Consider the following 17,988-nt stretch of genomic DNA (forward strand, 5'->3'; position numbering starts at 1 on the left):
ACCCCCTCTACCTCTCCCTCCACTCCTTATCTCCATGCGAAGCGAAACTTAGTGTGTTGCAAGATTTCTTTTTTACCAGAATCTTAGTATGAATTCATATTTCTCAATACAAATTTCAAAAACTTTTGCCTCCTATTACTTCCATACAATCTGGCACTCCCCCACCCCACCCCCCCCCCCGGCCCTCCTCTATTTTAAGAGTTAATGTGTCGAAAAATAAGAAATATAAAGCAAGGGATTCAATCTCGTACCAAAGACTGTATTGGTTTGACCAGTAGAACAATATATTTCGGTACCGGTCAATACCGGTGTATTGTTTCAGATTTACCGTTATTTTTTATATTTATAAGTTATATATGTGTGTGTGTGTGTGTGTTATAATATATATATATATATATATATATGTGTGTGTGTGTGTGTGTGTGTGTGTGTGTGTGTGTGTGTTATAATAAATATAAAAGTTTACCATAAAACATTACCTCAATTTAGAACAAATTATTAATGATTTTAGACTTTAGCATCAATTAAAAGAGAAGAAAAAAAAAACACAATATAAAAAATAGAAAGCTTAATTGTTCATTGCATACTAAGAAAACAAATAATACTAATAAGTTAATGCAAATAAGTTACTATTTTGCCCTTACAAAAATTCAAAAATTACAAAACTAAAAAAAAAAAATTGTACAAGCCGGTACGCTCGATGCCAGCTAGTATCGCCCGAAATTGGCTGGTATGGCTAGTACGCCTGGTATTTAAATTGGTACGAAACGTTGACGTTTTGATATCGGTATACGTACTAGTACGGTACATACCAGCCAGTACGGCCGATACCGGTATAGTATCGACTACCTTGATATAAAGTCTATTGTGTATGGTACTTGTCTCCTTTAGTTTCTCTTAGGTTATCATTATGTTAAGGATCTGAACTCTTCTATTTTGAGGTGAGGAAAAAAGAAAAAGAAAAACCACTTCACACTTTCCAGCCACCTCACTTAACTCTATTATTCATTTTCTTATTAAAATCCTTAGCTGCAAACCTAAATTGTTAATTTTCTTTTACACGGTTCATGAAAGATCCACTATTTGACTACAAATTGCTCTATACGCAAGGGTTGTTAATGACGAGTGCTCCCTTTGATTGGAAAGACAAGTTTTTTTAGATGATTATAGTTTATACAGACTAGAGAGATGGAGTCTTGCCGAAGACATTAATTTTTGGTATTTTCTCTCTTTAAAAATGTTAACTTTAACGTCTACGTTAACAATTAATTGGGTTAAATGTTTCTAAAAACTATTATTTTAATAAGTTTGTATGTAGAATGCTAACATGATATAATCTAAAGGTGCAATAATTTGTTGCAAATTAAGTTGCAACAACTCTTGCAAAATGCACACATGTCAAGTGGCCATTTGGTGAAAAATTCAATATTGACAATGAAATTTTCATTTAAATATAAGCTTAGACAAGTGTCTATTTAAGGCATTAACATGTGTGTATTTTTACAGAAGTTCCTGCAAGTGCAACTAGGGACAAAGGCACAGTTGCTAAAGGCCTTATAGTTGAATTGGCATTTCCCCATGTACAAAATGCTTGGGGGTCTAAGGGGAAAAGGATTCAAACTGCAGAATTAGCAACATGTTATAATTATTTCTCAAAAAAAAAAAAAAAAAAAAAGGATAGAAGCATAGTTAGACCTTGGGGGGCAACGGCCCCCCCTAATTTTTTTTTATTAAAAAAAAGAATAGTATTACATAAGAACAAATTTTAGCAATTTTGTTCTATAAAATTATACTTTGCCTCCTTAATATTATCATTAATACTTTTACGAGTAATGCTACAAGCAAAATTTTCTACATCAACAATTTGTAAAAAAAATTTGTAACTCTAGCATTTTTCTCATTTTAATGGCCATAAAAAAATATATAGATCTAAAATCTAAAACAAAATATACAAGTCCAAAAAAAATTAGCCCACCAATAAATTTACCATTAGTAAAGCTAAAAACAATCAAGCTTAATCAAACAATTTTACCCAAAACAAACGGTCCGACCCTTTAAAAAATTTAAAATGAAATAATTTTTTCCTTACTTAGAAGCAACACACACATCAAAAACACACATAAAAATAAATAAATAAATAAAACCCCTTAGTGGTTAAGCAACAAAGCTAGAGGCCAAAGTTGCTACATGCAGCCAGTAGTAAAGCTGCCCTCCAAACTCCAAGTCCTAACTCCATTCCTAGCTGCAACGTAGTTTGCAACAAATCCTTTTCCAATCTAGAGCCTTATATTATAAAGGAAATGTCAGGATTTAAGGAACTCTAGACTAGAGTATCTGATTCGATAATAAGGGAAAAATTAATAAATACCATAAGGACATTAGTTTAGGAACTATTTATAAAAATAAAAATAAAAAATTATTAGAAAGGAAAAATATAATTAATTTTTTGATAGTTTTTTATATTTCTTGTAAAAATGATATCAAAATTTTTCTAAATTGGCAAATTAACAAATAGCTTAAGAGTGCTTGTTAACCTCACCCAATAACTAATGATTGTACCAAAAATTATATTAAGCCTTCTCGATTGCTTTTTTAAATTCCTTTCAGCATATTAAATTTTAGCGGTAAAGAATAACTCTTTAGTCTTTTCCCATTGTTTTCTTGGATTTAACAATTTTTTTTTTTTTTTTTGAAACTTGGATTTAACAATTGGTGTATATTTTCTTCAGAGTGCAATTATTTGTCTAAACTGAGAGGGCTAACGCACATAAAGTTAAGTGGCAATCAGTTTGACAAGGACATTTTGAGATTAATGGGTTGCCTCCCAGTTCTTATATCCCTGGACCTCAGTAAAAGTATTATGGAAGGGTCTCTTTCTGCAATGGTAAGTAAATGTTTGATTTTTTCTCAAAATTTTCAGTAAAGTTAATATAGTGAAGTCATGATAATTTTTCTTCGTAAAAAATATCATGATATAGGTTACAAAAAATTGATATCTTAAATGCATCATTTTAACTTTATTAAGATTCATGTTAAGCAAAATGCTATAGTGAATACGAGTCCAAATCTTCCGTCCCACTTTTCCTATTTCACTCTATACTCCACCAATAAAAATTTACCACATATTCACCTAATTAATTAAATACTATCATTATTAACTTATTAATACTGCAGTTATTAATTAATAATAGTATTTAATTAATTAGATGAACACATGACAAGTTTTTCTCTAGTGAATGCACTCTCGTGCAATAGAAAATGCTTTGATGTATGCTAATAATAGCAATAGTATGTCTTCAAAATTCAATATGTATTTCAATGTCAATAGTCTTGTATCTTAGTGGTATTGCAAATATAAATCTCTTTACTTGTAATGTAGAATTGATTAATCTTTGCAATTTGGAGGTCCTCATGTTGCAAGACAATCATGATCTAAATGCAATCCTACCGTTCAAGGGTAAAAATTCAATCATTCTTTTTTTAAGCTAAAATAATCTGAATGTAATTTAAAGATTTGCTCTTGATACTATTTTTTCTCAAATTTCAGTAGTTTGGATATTTTAGATTTGGGCGGAAATTCATTCATTGGAAGTATTTCTCCACATATTGCGGCACTATCTTCTCTCAAGGCTATATCAATATCCCAAAATCAACTCAATGGAACTTTACCTACTCAAGGTGAGAATCTAAAATTGATTATTGTCATTAGTTGCAACTCATGGACTTGTCCTTTTTGAGTCTTACAATGGAACATAATTGGGATGGACACGACTAATCATACTGCTTTTGACAGATTTTTGTGCGTTGAAAAAACTTGAAGAGTTAAATCTTGCTGATAATGACTTGGAAGGGATCCTTCCTTCATGCCTAAGCAATTTGACTTCTCTTTGTATTTTAGATTTATCTATCAAACAATTCAATGGAAGCTTGTCTTCATCTATGATAGACGGCCTGACATCCCTTGAGTACATTGATCTTAGTTACAATCATTTTGGGGGTTTATTTTCATTCAGCTCATTTGCCAACCATTCTACTTCAAGGTGAAAGCTAGCTACTGGGATGGAGACTACAGCTCTGTGATTGAAGAAAATAAAATTGAGATAGAAACTGAAAATCCTAGTTGGGTTCCCTTGTTTCAATTAAAGGTCCTGGTACTGTCCAACAATTGTCTTAACAAGTTCGCTGGCACCATTCCTGAGTTTCTCTTTTACCAGCTTGAATTGGAATTTCTTGATATCTCTCATAATAGATTGCATGGAAGCTTTCCCTTTTGGTTGCTTGAAAACAATACTGGTCTACAACGGCTGCATCTTCAGAATAATTATTTTGAGGGTCAATTTCATTTGCCACCGTATCAGTACAAGAATCTTTCTGGGTTGGATGTATCAAACAATCTCTTGGAAGGGAAACTTCAACAAAATATTGGAAAGATGATCCCACACTTGGAATTTCTAAATTTATCTCATAACCATATTGAAGGTAATCTCCCATCCTCAGTTGGTGACTTGAGTAATTTAAACAAATTGGATTTGTCCTATAATAATTTTTCAGGAGAGGTACCGAAGGAATTGGTTGGAAATTGCTCCTCCTTACATGTTTTGAAGTTATCGAAAAAAACTTCCCCGGTGAAATATTCTCAAAGCACTTTAGGATTTTTAACGTGAGCTCAGGTGTTTTGGAATTGAATGACAATCATTTCACAGGCACTCTTTCCTTTGTACAAGCACAACCATATTATCCATTACGCGTCCTATATTTAAGAAACAACTTCTTTTCAGGTAAAATTCCCAGATGGCTACAATCTGCGGATCTCCTTTGGTCTCTTGACACAAGTAATAATTTTTTTGAAGGTCAAATTCCGTGTTTTTTTATCTGGATATTATTTAATAGACCTTTCCCGTAATCAACTTTCGGGATCGTTAGCTTCTTGCCCGGATCTATTTACTCATGTTGAACATCTATTTACTTTCGGTCTTTCCTCTCCTATGACATTGGACATTAGAGATAATAGATTTTCTGGCAAAATCCCTAATGAAATTGGTAGGCTTTCTGATTTAAAAGTACTTTTGTTAAGTGGAAACAATTTTAGTGGAATAATTCCAAAGCAACTTTGTTTATTAAACTATATAGGTATAATGGATCTTTCCAGGAACAGTTTTTCTGGAACAATACCTTATTGCTTGCACAATATGACCTTTGGGAAAATAGATAATTTTTATGGTTCATACTATAGTTTGGACACGGATCTCACTTTTGTTTTGTTTCGTACAACTGGCTCATATAAATGTCTCCTAAATTGTGACTTTGAAATATACCAACCCAAAGAGATAAATACTCACATTGGGACTGAGTTTGTGATGAAATATAGGTCTTACTTTTACAAGGGTGGCATCCTTGACATCGTGTATGGATTGGATTTGTCATCCAACAAACTAACAGGTCAAATTCCACCAGAGCTTGGACAGTTATCTCAAATTCTTGTACTAAACTTGTCCTACAATCAGTTGACAGGCTTCATTCCAAAATCATTTTCAAATTTGACACAATTGGAGAGCTTAGACCTTTCTCACAATAATTTGAGTGGAGAAATTCCTTCAACCTTGATTGATTTGCACTTTTTGGAAGTTTTCAATGTGGCTCACAACAATTTAGTCAGCAAACTTCCAGACAGGAGCGGACAATTTGGAACATTTGAAAACAACAGCTATGAAGGAAATCCCTTTCTTTGTGGTCCACCGCTAGCGAAAAGCTGCAGAGGATAGATAAATCACCTCCATCGCCAAGAAAATCTTCCAATGTAAGTGAGAAAAAGTGGCATGGATTAGATCCTTCTGTCTTTATTAGGAAAACAGAGAAAGAAGATTCCGGACTTGGAGAATTTCTGTATATTGCATCAATTGAAGATTACAAAGGCTAAGTAGTAAGTATATATATACAAGGAAAGGAAAAACAGGGGAAAACGAAATAACTAACTAATCTACCAGAATTTCTCTTCAAGCCCAACAGAACTAATCAGCTCACACGTGCTATCCACATGCTAATTACTAAGACTTATACACAGTGATGCAAAGCTACATGTCGTATAGTATAAAATAAAACAAATACTGTGCATTGTTGTTTAAGCAGATTTGAGTGTCTTCTTCTTCCCTTGATCTTTGCTTCTGTCATGATCCTTTCTATCCTTCTTTGTAGTATCTTACATAATTTTTTTTTTTTTTTTGTGTGGTTTGTATTCTCTATAATAATCCTTATTGGCAGCAACGGTGCCTCGACTTGATTGAGGATCGTATGTATTGATGTCATGATTTTTCTTTTAATATGTTAAAAGCACTGTCGAACTGTATCCGTCATTAGATATACTTAAATTCCTCAGACATCTTCTATCAGTTCTATGGCTATTAACGAAAGACACGTGTGTATTTGGTTATGAATAATGATTACTGTGGCTGATTATGAAACAAAGTGTTCTGCACTTCTATTTTTGTATTGTAATTCATATTACTAGCTAATGCTATGTGGGATGCACATGTACCCGATAATTTCATTTCGAAATTCTTATTTTGTGGCATGTGATATGATTAGCATATAGGGAATTAGTCACAATTATACAACGTATCATAAATTTGTTCCGGATGGTATTGAGTTCCTTTAAAATAGAACAAATTGTGTGCTGTTCAAATGGCCCAAGTCTTGCCGAAGACCTGAGATCTCCGGCACCAAATTATACGACTCAAAACAATTGGCCTTAGGACATTAATTCATTTTTTCAATCATTTTCAAATTTAGGCGATTAATCAAACCTTAGGTATAAATATATTTATATGTTTACACATATAACCATATAAGATTATATATATTCAAATCAAGCCCCATGTATATGAGCTTGTTTGCAAAAATATTATTATGTCTGAGTTTAATTTGTTTAATAGTTGAGTCTAAATTTGGGTTTGAATTTGACCTATTTGCTAAATAATGATCATAAGATTCTTTTAATTAAGACTAATCTGTTTAAAACAACTTAGTTCATTTTATAGCTATATTAACCATAACAATAATTCCAAGTACACAAATAATTTGACAAAATATATCAATTGTTAAAAAAAAAAAAAAAAATGTAGTGTGAATTGTTGTATATGAAGCATTGGTCTAAGTCTAATTGGCAGCTCTAGGAATTATTTTTAGGGTAGTTACTATGAAATTTAAATTATACAAAATTTATTAAAGAAATAACTTGAATATATCAATATCACAAAAAAAAAAAAAATACATAAAAATTCATAAAACTGTTACCATTTTTTTCTAATAACAAAGAGAAGAAAAAAAAATTGATAAGAGATAAAGTGGAAATTGAGAATGCTGAAATGAGAGTAATAAAGTAAGAGAATTGCAATAATAATAGTGAATAGAAAGAAAATGGATGATGTTTACTACAACTATGAGCTGAGTAAAAAAAAAAGGCAAAATTATTGCTACTGCAAAGCCAAAAAGAGTATAACTACCAGCATTGTCAAGGAGAACTCATGACTACAATATTTTTATTAAGGGACCAAAATTATAATGTAACATTTGCAACAATTTTAAAACAAATCATATACAACAATTTGTTATTAGTGGTTTAAAAAGTGATGCCAATATTGGACCCAAATTAAAATTAGTAACCAATTTCTGCTTATCACATAAGATTTTTTATGAAATTATTGTAATAATGTTGTGAATGTAGTATTATTCTAATTTTTATTAAATCAAAATTCTTGTAATTCTCAAATCAAGGTGGTCAATATCTTTATTAGGGTAGTCAAAATAGGTTAGTTTAGTGTATGTGTATACATACATAATTTTTGGCAAGTGAGATACACGTAGAGCCACCCTTGGGTCTAATCGTAAAGGCCACAAAAGATAGACTACTAGTGTTTTTCTAGAATAATTTCACAAAGTCATTTGGACACATGACAAGACATTTTTGGATTAAAGGACCACTAGACCTTGTTGATTTTAACCACAAGTATAGTCATTAAACTATGAAAGCTCAAATTTGTACTAAAACACAAGAGCTTGTTCAGATCCCCAATTAAAAATTACAGCTAGATTCTTTTACTCTAACTTAAATAAGTGCAAAACAAGAGTAAATAAGCGCAATGAGTTGATAACACTACCTTAAGCCATATTCATCCATCATCAAGAATAAAATGAAAGCTTAAAAAGTATCAAAGAGATATGAAAACACAAGATAACATCGAGACATGTTATCGAAAAGGAAATTGAAGAACTCGGCGAAAAATCTCTCTACAACCCTTCAAATTGAAATCGATCCACTAGATAATAAAGTTAGAGTACACGAATAACAAAAGACCCTCCAAGCCTAGTTTACTACATATACTTGAGCCCTCCAAGCTCTTGCTACCAATGGACTTCTTGAAGTCTTGTCTTCTCTAACTTTCTAGATCTTGTAATTCAATCTGATTGCATCTGCCAATGAATAGCTCATTCCAATGCTTCCCAACAGTACCAAAATCTCACTTAACACTCAAAATGGGTGTAGTAGATGTTTGGGCTAACAACCTCTCAAGGATCTAGAGATGGAGAGGTAGGAGTTTGAGAAAAACCACAAGGAAATGTGTAGATAATTGTAGGTATAATAATCTCTAACTCTCAAGTGTATTTGCTAGGATTTTCTCTCTGAAAAGCACTTATTACAATTCGTGGGTAATAAAGATATATATAGTGTGGATAAAGAATTTGGTAAAGTAAATAAAATTTTTGCCAAACAGAGGGTTTCGCGAGCACTTCGTAGGATGTGTAATTGTAATTCTTACACCAAGTTTAGTTTGAACTCATATATATATATATATATATATATATATATATAATTTTAATTGTTTTTAAATGTACTCGTGCATATACACGGGGTTACACACTATTTGAGATAGAATGAGAGGATTCATGACTTTGGAGATTACAAATTTTCAGTCCCACTTTTTATATTTTATCAATTACAATTTTTCATGTATTTATTTTTACATTTATTATAAAATAATCAAAATTAAACTTAGAATTAAAATCAGAGAGGTGATATTCTACCATTGGTAGAGTACAAAATAGAACGTAAAAGTAGTATAAATAATTTTTATTGGGAGTCATAATTTCTTTTCCAATAGTCTATGCCATTATTATACAAAAAGAGTTGGGCAGAAAATCAGATAGGATTGAGAATTTATTTTCCCTTCTGTAACAAGTTGGCAAAGAGACATTGAGGGAGTGTGAGAGAAGACTTATTTTTGAAGTCGACCATTAACCAAAAAGTTATCTAAAAATTTGATAAATGTTGTCCATTACCCTTTTTTTTATTGAAAGAAAAGCTGACCCATTAGAGCATTTGCAGTAGTGTAGCTAAATAGCTATATAGCTATTTTAGCTACACCAAAACACAAAAAGGAGGGTTGCAGCAGTGGAGCTAAACCTAAAAATTTTAGCTTCTCAGCTACAATGCACATCTAAAAATAGATGTGCACATCTAAAAATAGATGTGCACTGTAGTTCAAAGGTAAAAAAAAAATACTATTTTATGTTGCGTTCACACTAAATCAGAATATTTTAATAATATATATATATTTTTTTCTCTTCTCTTTTCCTTTTTTGCCTGTTGCTCCTCTCTACTCAGTCCTCACACTTTGTTTCTGCCCATTGTCGTTGGACCAAGCCCCTGCCTAGCGCCGACCGAAGCCCTAGCCCAGCATCGACCACTCTTTGTGTTCTCCACAACTCCACCCCCCTTTCTCTTTGTTATCTCATGCTTAGCGCCAACGTGGGTCTCTATCTCGCATTTTCCCTCTCTAGATCTCCACCTCAAAGGCTGAACCTTCGAGCTCCACCATCTCTCTGCTATCTCATGCCCAGCGCCGATGTGGGTTTGTGTTTGTGTTTTCCAATCTGTTGTGGGCAATGGGCTTGTGTTTTCCGATTTGTGGGCATTTTGGCGCAATTCGGGGGTGTTTTGTTTACAGTGTTTTCCGATGTGGCTGTTATGGGGGCGGCAGTGAAGATAGAGTGAAAGAGAAAGAAAGACAAAGCTGAAGTAGAAAAACAAAAATGCAAGTGAAGATAGAATGAAGATAAAGAGGAGTATATGTGTGTGGAGGAGAAAAACAAAGAGTAAAAAAGGAAAAAAAAAAAAAAAGGAAATGTGTATTTGGATGAAACCAAATAAGATAATTGGAAAAATAAAATAAAGAATAATAAGAAATTAAAATTAAGAAATGTTACCACAATATTTTTGCAATAAATTTGAAGTGCTAGGTTATTACTATCTAATATTGGTGAGAAAAAAAAAATCTTTTTAATGGTGGTGGTGGCGGTGGTGGTAGTGACTGTGATCGTTGTTTATTGTAGAGAATATATTATTCTATCATGTGGCAGCGGCGGAAGAGTTGGCGACTGTGGAAGAGTCGGTGGCGGCGGTAGTGGCAGCAGTAGAGATTGTGGTGGCAGTGGAAGAGTCAATGGCGGCGGCAGTAGTGGCAGCGGTAGCAGTTGCGGGTGGTTGTGATTGTTGTTTATTGTAGTAGATATATTATTTTATTGTAGGGGATATATTATTTTATTGTGATATTTATATTATTTTATTTTGTTGAAAGTTAAAATAAATCTACTGCTGCAATACGTGTGTAGGTAAAATAGATAAAATAACTTTTGGTCGAGTTAAAAAGCTAAAATTTTAGCTCCACTGTTGTGGATGCTCCTAGTCTAAGTCTCCCATTCAAGCAGCGAAAACGGAACGCAAAAGAAAAAAAGGAAAATTCTCTTTTGGTGCGTCAAACAAGTCCATATACAGTAGTTAGGCTTTCTCTAAAGCACAAGTTTTTGAATAATAAAAAATTGTCACACCATTAAAATTGTGCAAAGCAGGAAAGACTATATATATATATAGTGCCCGTTTGTTTCCATATTTTGAGTCCAAAAAGCACTTTTTGAAAAAAGTCAGGTCTAAAATTGCGTTTGGTTAAGCCCAAAACGCAACTTTTTGATAAAAGTTGCGTTTTGGGCATAGGCCAAAAACGCGGACTGAATGTGGAAATTTTATGGACCTCTGAGTGTCCATAAATAAAAACGCACACTGCACGTTTTGATGGGTTACCGTTGCTAATGATGAAATTACAAAAATACCCATGAACAAATACATAACAAACACTACAGAACAAACACTACGAATCATAACAATAAAAAATCTTTCTCTCAAACATCTCTAAACTCAAGCATAATCAAATTACCAGAATACAAACTCAAAAACACAGTTTTAAAATTAATCAAATCATAACAATAAAAGCAAAAAAAAAAAGAAAAAAAGACAAAGGACAGAAGCCAACTGACCCATCTAGACTAGGTTGGGGACAAAGATGAACATCAGCACGAAGATGAGAGCTCCTTGGAATGTTCTTGAATGAGGGAGAAAAGGAAAATTTTCTTATCATAGAGAGAGTTTTGGAATCAAGTAAAAAAAAAAAAACAGAGAGAGGGAGTTGGAGAAAGAAAAAGCTCTTGGAAAGTTCTGATGAATGAGGGAGAATGAGGGAGAAAGGGAGAGTAAAAGAGGGGTAGAGGTAGTGGATAATGTGTGGAGGAGAAAAAAAAAGAAAAAGAAATAAAACTAAAACGTATTGTTGAAAGTGAAATGGAAAAAGAAAAAATAATATAAAAATTAAAAAATCCTAATTGAGAAATTCTACTGTAATATTTTCACAATAAATTTTAAGTAACAGATTGTTATTAGTTAATATTGGTTAGTAAAAAAATAATTTCAGTTGTGGGTTCAAGTTAGAACTAGTAACAACTTTCCACATAAATTTTGTTGTGAAAATATTGCGAAAAATGTTGTGAATATAACACTTTTCATAATAAATTTTACACAGTAATTTATTATTGGTTCTCATTTGAACCTACTAATGACATTATTATTTTTCTTATCTACCATTAACAACTTGTCATATAGACTTTGTTGTGAAATTTTTGTAAAAATATTGTGTCCATAACTTGCATTAAGAGAGATAATTAAAACAAAAAATTCACTTATATATGTAATAATCTTGTCCTTTTTGGTAATTTATAACTCAAACCTCCATTTTTATAAGTTCTATCCAAACACTCAACTTTTTCAAAAAGTACTTTTTAACAGTTTTTACCAAACACTCAGCTTTTTAAAAATGTATTTTTTCATTATGTACTTTTTGAAAACTCCACTTTTTCATTATACACTTTTATAAAAAACTAAACCAAACTCACCCATACACACACACACGAGAAATGTCATGTACACACGGAATTCAAGATGCTTTCAAATAAATGCTTTCACTAATTAATAAACACATTTTCACCAAGATATCAGTCTTAGTCAAGTCAAGTTACCATGTCAAGCAAGTCGATCTGCAAGAAGTTCTTAAGTCTTGACCCTTAATCCTTAATTCACACTTGTCACTAAATTGATCTATTGAGATACTATTAAGTGGTGAAATAAATAACAAAATCAAATATTGTCATGCTCGTCTAAAAAATTTCTAAGCTAAAATCGTAAGGATATTAAATTAAGAATTGTCCTCTTATTGATGTTTATATCTAATCAAATGTCAAATTAGAGATAATCATCAATAAAAGCACGAATTCTTTGAATTTTAAAATTTAGTACTTTTTGAAACTTTTGATAATTGAGTTTTAATTCACTGCAAAAAATTGGACCTGTTTCGACCCTTGTTTTTCGAGGGTTTATTAAAATTTGTCCAAATAAATACTAAATCCAACACGCGGGTGACTATTACTAGGCTTACTGAGAACCTTCAAAATAAGTTAACATATAACCCTCGAAATACGTCCTGAAAAAAATGACGGGCACACCAGCGTGAGTTTTCGCTCTAAAAAGACTGTAAAACATAAACACTCCCTGATTTATTTCTAAGCAAGACTGAAAAATTTTGTATGAAAATTTCACATTTTCGTTCTCAGAGTATTTAGGTCCTCCCTGTCTTTTTCCTCTTTTTCTTTTGATTGCTCTTTCTCTCTCGCGTGCTCGCTCTCGAAGTAGACCGCATTTTCTCTATGTGAGAAGATGAACCACCAGAATGTGAGGAATCTCTGATCGGAGGAAGGAATATTCCGACGAGGACAGCAGCGCCGACGAGAACTGTCATACTCTCTCCGTTACCACCTCAGGCGAATCTTCCGATGGTACTTTTTTTTGTAAAAATTAAGTTCGTATCTTGATTATAGTTAACGCAATCTCACTCAATCATTCGCTCAGTATTATTGTTGAATTCTTAGGGTTTTTCAGAATCTCACTCTCTCTAACTCACTCTCTCAGGGTCTTCAACATGAGCAAATCGGGTCAGCCTCCAGATTTGAAGAAGTAATTTCTCTTTCTCTCTCTCATCTGCAATTTGTTCTAGGGTTTCAATTTCAATTTCAATTTCATTGTTTTTACAAACTAGATTCTAATTTGTCTTTGAATTTTTGTTGTTTTTGCAAACAAATATATGGACAAGAAGCTCCAGAGTACGTTCCTATTACCCTCCACGAATGCTCTGCCTTGTATTTCTTTTTATTATTTATTTATTTTATATTTTGCAGTTTTGCTCTCTTTGATCTGTGAGAAAATTTAGGCAAATGAAGGAAAATAGGTTATCTTCTTAATTATTCATAGATATTGAATTTAAAAAAAAAATCTGGCAGCTAAAACTAATGTAGCTGTATAGTTGCAGACTTGGAGCTAAAAATGCTTATTAGAGCTTACAGCTTAGTATTCAAACTTTTAGGTTCCTATTTTGTTCCTCACTGTTTTAATTTAAAAAAAAAAAAAAAACTGTAGCCATTGCATTCATAATAAGTTACTCTGAGTTTATAGTTTCTTTGTGAAATATTGTAGTGAAACCATGATTATTTTTTTTTTTTTTTAAATTTATAAAATCAGGAATTGTATTGATTTTTTGGGACCATGTCCCAGAGGTTTTGGTTTCACCAATATTGGCTGGCTGTTGGTTTCAGACTAATCTTTAGTTGGAATATGGCATTAGACATTGTGTGAGCTTAATTTGCTAGAAAGGATGAAAGGAAATAATAAAATTGGCTTGGCCAAGCTAGGACTGATTTTGGTTTTAGATTTGTGATTAATCAGGCTCTCTTGTGGTTGAGATTCATTCAATAGATATAGTGTCCAAGGAAACTGCAAGAACTTGTTTCTTTCGGTTTATATTGTATTTATTCATATTATATTGGTTGACTTCTTATGATATGATTGCCCTGCTGTTTATCATAAAATACATGGACCTTTTGTGTTTCATTTTGCTATTAGTTGAAGATGTTTAGTAGGATGCTTTATATTTCCTTTCTTCTATTTGATGTGTATTTTTCATTTTTGAAGCCTTCACTCTTGAATCTTTGATAAATTTTGTTAGTAATTGGTAGGGATCTTCTTTTTTTTTTTTGATAAGTTGTACTTGGTAGGGATCTTATGTTTGATTTTTTGTTTTTGAATGTTGTGGTATTATGTATTAGTAACTGTATTTTTATTTTTATTCTTATTAATACTCACTTTTGCAGCATGTATTTGAGGGAGTTGGGGTTGTTGGGGGTTAGGGATTTGTGGTTGGTAATGCTAGAGAAATAGGTTGATTAAGATTCATGTGGTTGCAACCGTATATATTACTGTTACTAGATTCTTCTATGGATATGAATGTTATTTTGGTTAATAGAGATTGATATTTAAATTTTGAAAAAGTGATTTTCAATACTAACATCTATTAATATTCTCTTCTGGTTAAAACTTTGATTTTACATTGTTCGTTTTCTCCAAAGAAAAACTTGTTACAGCAAGGGAGGTCCTAGCTGCTGGTCCTCAGCTAGGAAACTGTTATTATTACTCTAATGCACTTTGCTATTTATTGTGAGCAAGTAGAGTTGGAGGTATATGTAGTGCCTTTTTATTTATTTATTTATTTAGAGCATTGTTTTATGTGAGGCAAAGGACAATGAGTCCAATAAAAAGTAAAATCAAAGACAGTAATTAGAATATGCTCCATTCTCTTTTTCTAACATGTTTTATTTGTTCCCTGTTTTATTGGCTTTGCGTTGATTATCTTCTTGTAGCTAAATCAGCAGTTGTGAGTGTTGAAGTTTCCTTCTTATTTTTGTGTTTTTAATTTTGCTGCCCCAATCCATTTACTTCTTTATCATTCATTTGACAGTTTATGTGACATGGATTGTTTACTTTCTAGATCTGTGGTTCTATTTTACTTCTATGATGTATGTTGAGTAATGACGTGAAGAGCATTTCAACAGCCTCATAATGGAGAGTCCAGATTTCTCCCATGATGAAATGGTAAGTCTCACAGAGATACTCTGTGTCATACCCATTTTGGATATAGAGGTTTTTTTTTTTTTTTTTTTTTTTTTTTTTTTTTTTTTAACCCTGCTATTCAGGATCATGTTTATGGTCCAATTTGTTGTAGAAAAATAGACAGCCACTAAGGATCAATGTAATCTTCAAGTACATTTGAACTGTTCTTATTTCTATCTTGGTTCTATGCATTCTTGAAGTTTCTCATAAATCCTGTCTTTTTTGGGTCTCCTTGATTACCCGTTACTGCTTCATGTTGAAATACTAGTCTCAGCTGTCACTCAAATCAATGAACCTGACAGCTTGTATGGGGTCAACCAGTCACACAAGGTTAGTCTATATTATTTACCTTTCTGAATGTCCTTAGAAGACCATTGTTCTTTAGCAAGGTCTTGGATGTGGGCAGAAGTGATAGCTTTTACTTCAATTTGTTGTTGCAAGTTAAGGTTATGAAGGAGAGTCCAGCTACTTTTTCTGCCCTAACTTATGCTCCTCGGAGGTCTGTTTCCAAGAGCCAAGAGCAGCCAGTAATTGCTGGACCTCCTCCTCCTCCACCAGTGTCTGAGACACCGGTTTCCAGCAAAAATGCTAATGAAAACAGTAGTAATAAGGATTATGAAGGTGTGCAGTTTGTTATTGTTGACTTTTATTTCTGTTAGTTAACTCACATTATGATCTGCATCATGGTTGTTGTTGTTTACTCTGTATGGGTGTATTAATCTAGTTAATATGTATACTTTGAGTTTTATGGCCAGTCAAAGGTTATTCCATCTACAAAAAAGGCCTCCCTTTGAATGTCACACCTTCCCTACTAGAGAATGAGTTCAAGAAGTTTAATACAATGTTTGAATTTTCTGCCTCTTGATGTCAATTTATTACAAATCATGCTTCAGAATTTTCTGCATCTTGGTTCAAGCTTGCGAAACAGTGTAAGATAAGTTTTGGTGGTATTCCACTTGAATGGAACACATAATAGTCCTAATATCAGTTTTGTTTTCTGTTGTGGTATTAGGCAAGATAGTGGTGTCCTTAGCCATTTCATTAAATTTGAAAATGTATATCAGGTACTGCTTAATTTCTCCATCATTTTCAAATTTATGTTTTCCTTTAATTTCAGTGCAGATGCCAAGTGTGTTGCTTATGGCAGCATTGCCCAATTTTCCTATAGTATGTGTCAATTCTCTGTGCTCCTTCTCCCATCCTTATTGAATTAGAAATTTTTTTTTCTAGGATTTATTGAATCAAAATCTAACTTAAGAAAACTCTTGGTTTCTCTGCATTTCTCTCATTTTCCTTTCACACATTTCTCATAAAACTCAAAGTTTTATGGTGCAAGTCAAGTTGATTAAGTTCAAAATAGAGTGGGTAAGTGTGTGTACTGGTGTGTTAATGAACTATTCATGTCTATAGTTTAAATTGGTATAGTGATTTATATGCATCATTTATTTTCTAATTGAATTATTTTTCTTTATCACAATTATTCTGTTTAATTGCTTGAAGTTTGTTTATGTTGGATATCCTGGTTGTGTTTTGGCAAATCTTGCTATTTTTTTCATAGGAGTAAGCTTAAATGTTGTGAACTGGAACCAAATAGAAGGGTGATTTGCTTTTCTTTTTAGCAGTTCATCAGTATTTTTGAACTTAAGGTTGTGTTTGTATAGATTTGAATTGCATAATTCCTTATGTGATACTAAGAGTCAATATTTGAAGTAGTCTTTAATGTTCTATTGTATTATATAACACTACAATAAACATAACTAAGTTATTGAGCTCTGCTTTGATCAGTCTTAGCTTTCTTTTCAGGTTTGTTTTCTCATACTTTCTTACTTTTTTTCTTTGGTTATATCTAGATGCACAAGGCAAGTATTGTTTGTTGGAATTTGCTGTAACGAGATGGGAGTACTTTTTTTCATTTAAGGAATTAGTAAATTTATGTTTATCTTGCAAAAGTTGAGTTAAATAGAAAATAATTTAGCTGTGTGATTCTCTTAGTACTTGATATCCTGGCTCTATAATGAAAGTTATGGCTCAATGATGCTAATAATGATTAATTGTACTAACTTATGTTTTGCATCCTATGGACAGATGAATGCAGCCTAGGAAGTTGACATTCACTACTACTTGAACTGCCATGGGAAAAATGGCGACTCTCTTGGTGGGAACTAGATGGAGCATGGGTGAGTTTAGTTGGGATATCAAGTATGCTGTGGTTTAGACACTTGTGGTCAAGGTAATAATTCATGAACTGAACTATGCTACTTAATTTCCTTTTTCAGAAATATGTTACATTTTGAAAATCGCATGTCAATATGGACTTCATTGTATGACAAATTTTCAATCAAACACCTCAACCATTTAACAAGTGCATGATTAATTGGTTTCTCTATTTCCTTGCAGTTCTTAATGCAAGGGAAAGTTGGTGGCTATGCATCAGTCTTTGAGAAGTACTAGGAGAAGGCAAAATCCTTTATGTGAGACCCTTTAAACATTAGTACATCAGGTTGTTTTGCATTGAAATAGAATAATATTAAGATTGGGATTTTGATCATGCATGGTTCTTGTACTGATTCATTTCTCTTTTTCTTCTTCTTCTTCTTCTTCTTCTTCTTCTTCCT

The 17,988-nt window shown here is 32.4% G+C and overlaps 2 protein-coding genes across 10 annotated transcripts; both read left to right on the plus strand.

Moving 5' to 3' along the window:
• Nucleotides 1–2,812: 2,812 nt before the first annotated feature.
• LOC115990007 (receptor-like protein 1) lies at nucleotides 2,813–5,762 on the plus strand. The gene is made up of 3 exons (XM_031113870.1): nucleotides 2,813–2,884; nucleotides 4,014–4,479; nucleotides 5,131–5,762. The coding sequence occupies exons 1-3, from the start codon at nucleotides 2,813–2,815 to the stop codon at nucleotides 5,760–5,762; spliced, it is 1,170 nt and encodes a 389-aa protein (XP_030969730.1).
• A 7,219-nt stretch (nucleotides 5,763–12,981) lies between these two features.
• Nucleotides 12,982–17,988, plus strand: LOC115988659. 9 transcript variants are annotated; one of them, XM_031112248.1, is made up of 8 exons: nucleotides 12,982–13,209; nucleotides 13,343–13,387; nucleotides 13,527–13,533; nucleotides 15,642–15,703; nucleotides 15,820–15,994; nucleotides 16,491–16,540; nucleotides 17,459–17,603; nucleotides 17,771–17,988. In XM_031112248.1, exons 1-7 carry the CDS (start codon nucleotides 13,207–13,209, stop codon nucleotides 17,471–17,473), a joined length of 357 nt encoding a protein of 118 aa, XP_030968108.1. In that variant the 5' UTR covers nucleotides 12,982–13,206; the 3' UTR covers nucleotides 17,474–17,603; nucleotides 17,771–17,988. The 9 variants fall into 9 exon arrangements, 1 of the variants encoding a protein (XP_030968108.1); XR_004091606.1 differs by lacking the exons at nucleotides 15,642–15,703; nucleotides 15,820–15,994; nucleotides 16,491–16,540; XR_004091601.1 differs by lacking the exons at nucleotides 12,982–13,209; nucleotides 13,343–13,387; nucleotides 13,527–13,533 and adding an exon at nucleotides 14,504–15,355 and having other exon boundaries at nucleotides 15,820–16,540.

Source organism: Quercus lobata, chromosome 5 (genome assembly GCF_001633185.2).
Source record: "Quercus lobata isolate SW786 chromosome 5, ValleyOak3.0 Primary Assembly, whole genome shotgun sequence".
Taxonomy (NCBI): Eukaryota; Viridiplantae; Streptophyta; class Magnoliopsida; order Fagales; family Fagaceae; genus Quercus; species Quercus lobata.